Genomic DNA, 10,166 nt, shown 5'->3' with positions numbered 1-10,166 from the left:
CATAAAACCAAAGTGATTTACATTAGGACCTTTTATTTGTATTTTATTAATTTTGATCAGAAAAAAATGTTTTTACTCTTATTCCTATTCTCTACTACATATTGAATTATTTTATTTTTTTTATTTAAAATTAATGCATTCATTTTTTATGGAAATTAAAAAAAAATCATGAATTGACTTTCTAATTTACTTTTTTTATGATATATTCAAGGCTGATTAGTTAACGAGCTTTGTTTTGATTTTATATTTTCTACTTGGGTATTCTAAATTACAATTCTTTGATATTTTTGTAAAGTATTTAAAAGTATAATTAAATTATAAATTAGATTAATCGTTAATCTCTATAATTTTTTTGATAATGATTCTTACAATTTTAATAGTTATAAGATTATTTTTTTTTTCATTGCAGTATTTCTTTGTATAAAGCAAGTGTAAATAATTTTTTATTTATATTTCAATTAAATTTTTGATTATTAACATTATTATTATTATTGTTCTTATTATGTCACTTTATTTTTTCATATCTCTGTTTATTGAGTTTATGTAGTCTTTCAAAAACATAAACTGTCTTCATCAACTTTTGTTTTACTATAAAATTCTTTGTTAAGACTTTTTTAATGAGTATTTATTATACTTTTTTTAAATTTTACAAATTGAATATCTCAATTCTTTAACTGTAATTTTGTTTAGTTCTTGTTACTAAGTATTATTATTATTATTATTTTTATCTAAGCCATTCTCAAATGTGATGAATTATTGAACAAATATTATCCATCAAAATTTAACTTGTTTTTTTATTTTGAATATTACTATTATTACCTTGTTATATACCTCATATTGTGTAAAACTGATTTCATATGTGAGTTTGAGTATTATACTTAAATTTAATTATTTCAGCTGTTTTTTTTTTTAACTTATAATAATTGATAGTTATAATAATTTATTTTTACTATTAAAATACTATTTTATAATTTTCTACATCGAATTCATAATTTGTTTTATTGTTTTTGAAAAATATTAACAAACTACAAAAGGCTGACTAGTGTAATGATAAATAATTTTTTTCTTGTTAATAAAATATAGAAAAATTATGTATGTGATTTATAGTCTGCTAAAATGATCTTAAGTCTTCATGAAACTTTTATTGTTGTCTAAAATGCTTATGTTATTTAATTTAATTATAGAATAGTATTATTATTCATATTCTTGTTCATTGCTATAACTACTTGTGTTTATTTTAATGAAATTAAAAAACAATGTTATTTTAATATTATTAAACTGCTAATTAACACTGTGTAATGCATCTTTTCTGTTTAATATTTTTCTATTCAAAAAATATGTATAATTTATTTAGTTTTTAAATTTATGTTATTTTTTACTATATGATAAGTATATAAAATGATACATTATTTTGTGCTTAAAGATGTCTGTGTTTTAATAAATGATTTTTTTATTAAATATTTGTGAATTTGTAAATTATATAAAAATATTTCTTTAAAAAATGTGTTTAAGTATTTAACTTATTAAAATAATGAATCGTTTTATAAATTTAATAGTTTATACTTTATTCTCTTATAAGAGGAAAATAATAAATCCATAATATTATATTAATGTTGGTTTAGTTTAGTTTTAGTTATTAAATAAATGGGCAAGATCTACCCATGCACTCAGATCTGTTGGTCTATTGTGCACATCTACTGAATTATATTAGTTTGAATTTTTTAAATAAGAAGTAATCTAAATAATAAAATGACTGATAGTTGTTAACGACTTGAATCAGTATTTCAGAAGTTATTGAAAATTTAAAATAATGACTGGAGGTGAACAATGAGTGTTGCTTTTTTATCACTTCCCTACCATACTCTTCGTCTCGCCTAAGTATAACAATGAAAATAACTTTTCAAGTACTAATCTAAAAGTTAATGGCCAGTCATTTTCTTAATTTGATTATTCTTCATTTTATAAGTTAGTTGAATATATATTTGCTATTTATAAAAATTACATTAATACCCCTTTAAGTTATAAGAGATGATTCTAAAAAGTAATTATTTGTTGATAATTCAAGAAATATATGTAACTAAAAGAAGTCAAATTTTTTTTTTTAATATAGTATTTTGAGAGAAACTTAGGTTTATAATAAATCGATCACTATGCAGGACTTCATATTAGGTCAATCTTACATGTGTTCATAAAGTCACGTATCTAACAAAATGAAGCATTTTTTAGGGTTTAAATATCTTCTTTTAAAGAAAAGATTTTTCCAAGGTTTTAGATCTCAATCTTGGCCGACCCCAAATAGTTGGGATGAGGCCAGAAAAAAAAAAGTGTCACATTTACTCATAATGTGAAATGAATCTTTCAGTCTGTTCTATGATTCTGTCATCTCTATGTAAAGATATTTTAGCAGATAACCGTGCCCTATTGGATACGGTCATCAGGTGACTTCAAGGCTAGTCCTCGAATTATAACCTGATTATTACTAAGTACCTTAAGAGCGATGTGACTATCATTTAGGATTGTTCTTGTAGCAGGTTTTGGGCCCTTTCGTCTCACCCAAGTGATGTCCGGCCACGGCTGCTTTAACGAGTACTTACACCGTATTCGTAAAGCAGCCGCGCCGACGTGCGACCACTGTTCGGATCGCCCGGGAGAGGCTGATAGCGCTCTACACACCCTCTTCCGGTGCGAGGCGTGGGCCCAGGAGCGGGACTCTTTGGAGTCTCGTCTAGGGTCCACATTCCGAGTCGGGTCCATGGTGCACTTGATGTTGAGGAGTCGGGAGGCGTGGAGGCTCGTCCAGGCGTTCGCTGAATCCGTCTTATCAAAGAAGGAGGAAGCGGAAAGCCTGAGACAGAGGCAGCCACGCCGCCCGGCACAGGTGGACCTGAGGCGCTGGTTTATGCCAGTGCCTTAGGTTCTCATTTTTGTGTAATTTTATGTCTTGTAAGTTATTTTGGCAGTCCTCCCTAACGGTTCTCACTCTGGGATCCGGTTAACGGGAGGGGGCCACACCACGTTGCGAATCAGCTCTTGATTAATTTCGGGCTGATTCACAACGTGGTGGTGTGAATTATTAAGACGGCGTGAGCCGCCCTGAAGTAATGCCTCACGGCAGTTCCAGGGCGGCCCACAATAATGCCGGAGGGATGTGTCCAGTCATATGCCGATATTTATGCAATAAATAAACAACAAAGATACCTTTCTGATTTCTCGGAGCTATCTGTATAAATTCTCTGTTGTACCAAGTTTATACTGTGAGAATTTACACACCACTATATCTACACTTGGGAATAGAGTTTGTCCTTTAGGGCGAATCTCTGTTTCATTGTAGATTTTCCAAATGATCATGTTCAATCTCAAGTGCTGTTTTCCTAAGATTTCTAAAATAAAATACAAAATCCCTCAATTTTTCTTTATAGAACGATTGTTGCATGAATATGTATTGAATAAGTTTTTCATTTTATGAAACATGGAAATATCAGGTAAAAAATGTATAATGTATAAAAACTATTTCTAAGACTATTTTTTAGGATTAACTTTTGAAAGTTAAATGATAATCTATTACTATTTTGTAGTATTATTTGGAAAATAAACTAAATAAAATTTTATTTCATTTCTAACTAGTAACTAGCATAAATAAACTGTTGCAATTTATATATTAACTACGTATCCTAGATACATTTGACAAATAAATAATACTATTTAAACGATTGCTGTGACGAAATAATTCGCATATAGATTTCAACTTGTGTTTTCATTTGAATTGTTAGTTTTTTAGTTTATATTTTTTTATTTTGTTTTTTCTCGAGATTTTAAGGTACTCATTTTTTTGTAAATATTATTTATGAGTTTTGTTTGTTTTATTTTTAATTTTATTTTAATAACTAGTATTTAATAATTCTTGCAGTCGAAAACAAAAATTGTACTGATAATAATTTAAAGAGACACTGAAAAACTTAGTACCTAAAATCAAAATATTTACGATGCACTTTCATGGAAATATTAATAATTGGAGACAAACTGAACCTCCAAATATAAAACTGTAATTTTAACAAATAAATTTTTTATTAATAAGTCTTGCAGTAATACACATTAAAGTCAAAATGAAAAAAAAAAATTATGACACGTACTTAAAATGTTTAGGATTCTTCCTAAAATTAACAAAAATTCATTCCAAAATTTACAAAAAAAAATTGTTGGGGTAAATAATTTAAATAACTTTAATAACAAATTTTGTGTAATGAAACGTAAATATAACAGGAAAAATTGTCAAAAAAAAACTCAAACTATAAATGCACGGTAATTTCGTAATTCCTATATTTATTGTGTTTCAAACAACAATAAAACATTTTTCATAATTGTTATTTTTTTTGGCATTCTTAGATTTCCCAAACAATTATTGAAAACTTGCAAAATTTTTGATAATACTGTTAAGAATTATCTATCAGCACAAGAACATAAAATATCGATGGAATATTCTTCATGGGAACAGAAGTTAGGTATTCATGAGATTTTGGAAGATGTTGAAAGAGTAAAAATTTACAATTTGTTTGAAGACTATCCATGGGTAATGGAATTGAATGCAAAAACCAACTAAAAACTAATTAACCTTCCAAAATAATTAATTTAAAAATCAACTAAACTAATTTTATAATTGAAATATATTTCAAACATTTTAAATGAACTTTGGCATACCCTATCTAATAAAATATTTTGGGAAAAGAAAATAAAAAATAGTAAAATGTAAGTAAAATAATTAATTTTTGCTAATAAAACTATAATGTTAATAATATGAAAAAATCATTATCAAAGTTTTGTACGTCCATACATATTTATTTATTCTGTAAATGGGCGAAACTCAATACATGCAATTTAGTCATTTAAAAATATTTAGTACAACAGTTTGAATAGAGCATCACTTATAAATAAAATCAATAATTAATAAGCAACTAGTAGTTTACAAAAGTACTATAATAAAATAAAATGAAATTTCAATAAAAAATGGATTTTTACAATATCACGTAATATATTTATTAAGTATACCTTAAAACTATTTGGCGAAAAAGTAGTAAATGGATCAATATTTAGTTTATAAACAAATCGCATAATTATTAATAATCGTTTACTAAAAAAATGGTTGTTTGGACAAGGTGGTAAATAAAACAACTGTTTTAAATGAGTTTGGTGACCAAACCCCAGAAGCTCAACCACTCAATAATTTTAAGGCAATTACTATAGCAATTACTTATAAAAATAACAAATCGAGTCTGAATGTCTCTTTCCGTTTGATTAAAGCTGGAATTTTTGTAATAAAGGATCATAGGAAGTGTGAGGATATCTTGTTATTTTTAATTTGAAGCAATGAAAATTAGACTCAAAAATATTAATTAAGTTTTTCTGAGGTTGCACAGGCGAGCCATTATCAACACATTTAAAATACAATGATATATAATGAAATAATTATTTTTGTTTTACATCATGAAAATTAACAATAGCTTCGCGATATTTGTTATAGTTGTTATAGTTGTCCATAGTCAATAGTATTAATATAATTACTTTTAATTAATTATTCAATATATCATCGATTGTCTTATTAATACATTAATATGCGAATAGGGGTAAATGTCCCTGTACTGTACTGTGCTGTTTGCGAATTGACGCAATGTTATAAAAAACGCTTCATTGCATATCTTATACAGAGAGTTCAGTAAGTAAGGAAACATGTAAATCCTTACAAACAATGAAAACATTAGAAACCTGTTTGCTTATTTACTAAACACTCTGTAGATTTAACAATAATTTGTTTATATCTAATTTTACAATTGTGTTATATTTTAAACTTTCACTCAAATATTAAATATGGCTTTTAAAATCGTCAGAAAATTTTTACTTTTTTCATCGTATAGTATGCTTAATAAGTTTTAACTATTTATAAGTTTAAAAAACGCAGACATCTAAAAACATTTTCAAAAATTGAAAACAAATAATTTTTTTTAATTGGCAGTCAATTTTTCTTTAAAGATAGGTTGTCGGGATAATTTTTATTTTTTGAACATTAAATATGATATTTTATACAATTAACAACTATAAAATATTTTACATTTCAAAAATTTTAATTTGGTATATGCAGATGATCCGTAATACTTTTAAAAGTTAAGTTGAAAAGAAACTGTTTTTATTCGTGAGTTGTCTCTATAAGACTGTTCCTGTACTTAGGTTTGTCATTAGATTTTCATGAATATGACAAAGAAAATTTGTGGTCTTAAGTATATTCTGTTAAAATTTTATAAAGGTTCGGCCGTTATTAAAAAAATTAATGCAATTTTAAAATACTGAAACAAGTTGTGATTTGCAGTCTTTGATGTCTGCCAAATTTTGAAATATTTTTCTAAATTTTTAAAACTGGAGGTTTTTTTAATTTTTTGAAGGTTATATCTTCAACAAGATCAAATTCTTGGACGTATAGATCACTAAAATCAGCTTAGTGAGGGTTAAGTATTTTTATGAACAGCAAAAAAAAAACATCATTCTAAAACTAACATCTTCTCAGCTTTGCAATAAAGATAATTTTTTTTTTCAATACAGCTTTTTGGGAGCGTGAGGTTGGATACGATGGAGGGAAGTTAGTAAGTTTTTTAAGGGTAATATTTTGAAAAGTTTGTATACGATTTAAATTTGCTTTTTTGGCATTACCCCATAATTGGATGCCATAGGTCCAAATAGGTTTAATTAGGGATTTGTACATTAATAGTTTTGTGTCTAAATTTGTGTATTTATTATTAATTACTCAGGATTAATTGTAGTCTTTTTTCAGGAGTGTGATGGGTCCATGTAAATCGGCGGTCTAGTGTTAATCTAAGATATTTTACCGATGAAGGTAAGGGAATTTGAGTGCCATAATGAGTAATACTTGGACATTATTGAGGCCTGATAGCTTTTTAAAAATTTGTTTTGTGAAAAAAATAATTTCTCAATATCTTCCTCACCTTAATTCCAACTACTTAGGGTCGGCTCAAAATATTTTTTAATGTAAACATTTTAAAACATTAATCATATCAGAAAGCATATTTTTTTCAGAAATACAATTTTTTCATTAACTGAAATGGAAAATTTAATTGCGCTCTCAGAGACTTTTGTTATAACCTATTTGCAAATCTAGTTTACATTAGCGAGGGGAGCTGGTGATATTAAATAATATCATGATATCTCAGCGCTCTGAATAATTTTCTTTATACAATATCTATACATAAATTTTACTTTCCCAATATACATATTTAGCTACTGAATTATTCAGGCCTTATTATTTTGGCATATAGTGTATATATATTTATAGCTGCTAGTATTTTAAAACGATTGTGATAATATTATCACCAAATTTTATCATATTATTTCATATTTATTGATAATAATAAAAGTAAAATGTTTTATGGTGAATAGATTTTACAATAACATCTACAAAAATAACTTTGTAGTATTAAATTGTAATTATTATTATTTAATAATAACATAATAGTAATGAGTTATTTTGAATTTATGTTGAATAAAAATTATTCCTTGATTGCTGATTATTAAAATTAACAGTCGCTTAGAATATAGGAAAAGAAATTCAAGTATTTATTTAATTTTATATTGGTATAGATTTAAATTTAATTTTAAATAGTTGTAAACTAATGTTACTGTTATGTTAATGTTTGAAAAATATATTGTATAATATAAAATTATATATTATAAATATATACTTTATTAGCTTAATATATATTCATCATTAGTTATGGAAAAATCTCATATGTTATTCATTATACAGGAGAGAAAGATTTTCCATTTATTACTGAAATGAGGTTTTCGTTTTTAAGAGGTATCATGATAAATTTACTGTGAAATTTTTTTTTTGTGATATTAATTTTAATGTTTAAACTGTTTATAAATAGTCTTTATTAAATGTATCTGATTTTTAAAGCCTTTGGAAACGAGAACCTTAATTCAACTCAATATTATGTTCTATTTAATCTCAGCCATAATACTTTTTTTTCTGATAGTGATATGTGCTATAAATAAATAAATGTAAATATTATTTTTATTAATAAGTACTTATACAAATGTTTAAACAGTTTTTTAGGTTTTATGAATAATATGACTGATCTTATAGAAGAAAGAAAATCAAAAATTCCAGAAGTCAAATGCTGGTATCCACATGTAGTTATATATGATCCAATTAAAGCTGGAAGTATAGATAGTACTGATGTTGAACCACATGATTTAGGTATAGTTAAAGCTGTCAATTCTAAATTCAAAGTCAATTATAAAGTAAAAGGTGATCCTCTAAGCACAATATTTGTTGGACGACTTAGCTTAGATACCACAGAGAAAGATTTAGAAAATGTAATTATTGATAAACTTTTAATTATAATATTTTATTTAATGCTTATTTAAAACTTTTTAGGAATTTTGTCGATATGGTCGTATGGTTGCATTACGTTTAGTCAAAGATATTGTCACTGGTATGAGTAAACGCTATGCTTTCATTGAGTACAAAACACCTGAAATGGCTTTAAATGCTTATATCAAATGTAAATCCTTAGTACTGAAAGATGTTGAAGTCCTAGTTGATTTTGAATGTGGTCGTTTATTACCTGGTTGGAAACCAAGACGTCTTGGTATGATTTATAAATAATTTATTTGAAGTTTAATTTATTAAATTTTTTTAATAATAAAAAATATGTATTTATTAGGTGGAGGTTTTGGTGGTCAAAAACAATCTGGCCAGTTACGATTTGGTAGTAGAGCTAGGTTATTTAGACGGCCAATAAATTTAATGGCTAATTTATTAGATATTAAGAAAGATAATGAAAAGAAATGTTGAAGTAACTTAGGTACCAAATTAAATTAAATATTGTAATAATATAGTGTTATAAAAGTGCTATTATTTTTTATTATTTTCAACATTATTTTACTAATATTTTTGTAAAATATTTTTAATTAATAAAATTTATGATAAAAAATTTGTATTTTGGTTATAATTGAATCATTATTAGTAATATTCGGAAATATTTTTTTAACTGATAAAATAAGACAATTGAACATTTTTTTTTAATAATAAATATGTATTTGATAAATTGTTAAATTAATAATTTGTTTTGAATAATCTCATAAAATGTTAAGATTTATATGGTTTAGACTTAGTACCAATTCTCTATCATTGAGATAAAAACTAAAATCTTAAATGTTGGCAATTTTAGAATTATGATGTCTGAAGTTTTTAGTATTTTAAATATGTTAAAAGTTCTCTGTAGCTACATTAGTTAGTGTTAATCTATTATAAGAGGTATACGATTTTTAAACTAGAAATCCTTTTTGGGAATTTTTTAAAATTAAAAATAAACCTTACAATAAAATTCCCAGTAAAATTGCAACACAAAACGATGTGTAACATCCTGTTAGTAGGATCATTTTGGGGGCAGATAAGGGAAAAAAATATCATTTTTTGGAAAAAACCTCGTGATTTTTTAATTTGTATGAGAATTTTAAGTTGAATACCAAACTTATAGCTTATTTTTATTTGTAGAGGTTCCCCTAGAGTTTATAAAAAAAACCCCAATTTCGGAGATATAAATATGTATGTTATTATGGTTCGAAAGATTTAAACCTTGTAATCGTAGTGACCATGATATAATTGTACACTAGTTGATATTTAAAGGTATTAATCTGTTGGCAACCATCAATCAGATGAGATATCTAAACAAACATCCCAGAAAGTAAAAAAACATTTATTATACTCTATATTTTTTTGAAGGGGAAACTTAAACATTTTATAGACTTCAAAATCAAATTTTTGCTTATATTATTCAAAATACTATTGTTTCAATGACCAATGATAGTCCAAAGAAGGGACGCGCGCATCTATACCTTCCCACTGAATTCGCATCTGGTAACATTGTTTATTCTATTTGTTTCATTCGTTAGACTTCTTTTAGTTCTTTATCTATTTAATTTGAATGATATTACAGGTCGAATTTAAGAGATAGCTCTGGGAGAGCAATAGCTCCTCCAATTTTTTTTTATCAAATGATTCTCAGTTTTTAAGAGCGGAATATACAAAATTTATTAACATAATATGTTAACAAAAAAAAATGTCATTTATTATATTGCAAATTTTTCATCAGAAATAT

General features: G+C 25.7%; 1 protein-coding gene across 2 annotated transcripts; it reads left to right on the top strand.

Annotated features, from left to right (window-relative positions):
* The first annotated feature begins 7,432 nt into the window (after window positions 1–7,432).
* Window positions 7,433–9,027, top strand: LOC126899213 (U11/U12 small nuclear ribonucleoprotein 35 kDa protein-like). Of its 2 annotated transcripts, none has more exons than XM_050673816.1 (4): window positions 7,433–7,632; window positions 8,109–8,379; window positions 8,441–8,654; window positions 8,730–9,027. In XM_050673816.1, exons 2-4 carry the CDS (start codon window positions 8,122–8,124, stop codon window positions 8,858–8,860), a joined length of 603 nt encoding a protein of 200 aa, XP_050529773.1. In that variant the 5' UTR covers window positions 7,433–7,632; window positions 8,109–8,121; the 3' UTR covers window positions 8,861–9,027. The 2 variants fall into 2 exon arrangements, with proteins under 2 accessions (XP_050529773.1, XP_050529772.1); XM_050673815.1 differs by having other exon boundaries at window positions 7,433–7,610; window positions 8,730–9,024.
* Window positions 9,028–10,166: the final 1,139 nt, after the last annotated feature.

Source organism: Daktulosphaira vitifoliae, unplaced genomic scaffold (assembly GCF_025091365.1).
Source record: "Daktulosphaira vitifoliae isolate Bord-2020 unplaced genomic scaffold, ASM2509136v1 Scaffold_2, whole genome shotgun sequence".
Lineage (NCBI taxonomy): Eukaryota > Metazoa > Arthropoda > Insecta > Hemiptera > Phylloxeridae > Daktulosphaira > Daktulosphaira vitifoliae.
This window is presented reverse-complemented; position numbering and strand designations above follow the sequence as displayed.

Excerpts from the sequence above, each read along its gene's own strand:
- LOC126899213 (XM_050673816.1), top strand. The coding sequence starts at position 8,122 with ATGAATAATATGACTGATCTTATAGAAGAAAGAAAATCAAAAATTCCA. Across the intron at positions 8,380-8,440 it reads CAGAGAAAGATTTAGAAAAT|GAATTTTGTCGATATGGTCG; the intron begins GTAATTATTGAT and ends AAAACTTTTTAG. Across the intron at positions 8,655-8,729 it reads TTGGAAACCAAGACGTCTTG|GTGGAGGTTTTGGTGGTCAA; the intron begins GTATGATTTATA and ends TGTATTTATTAG.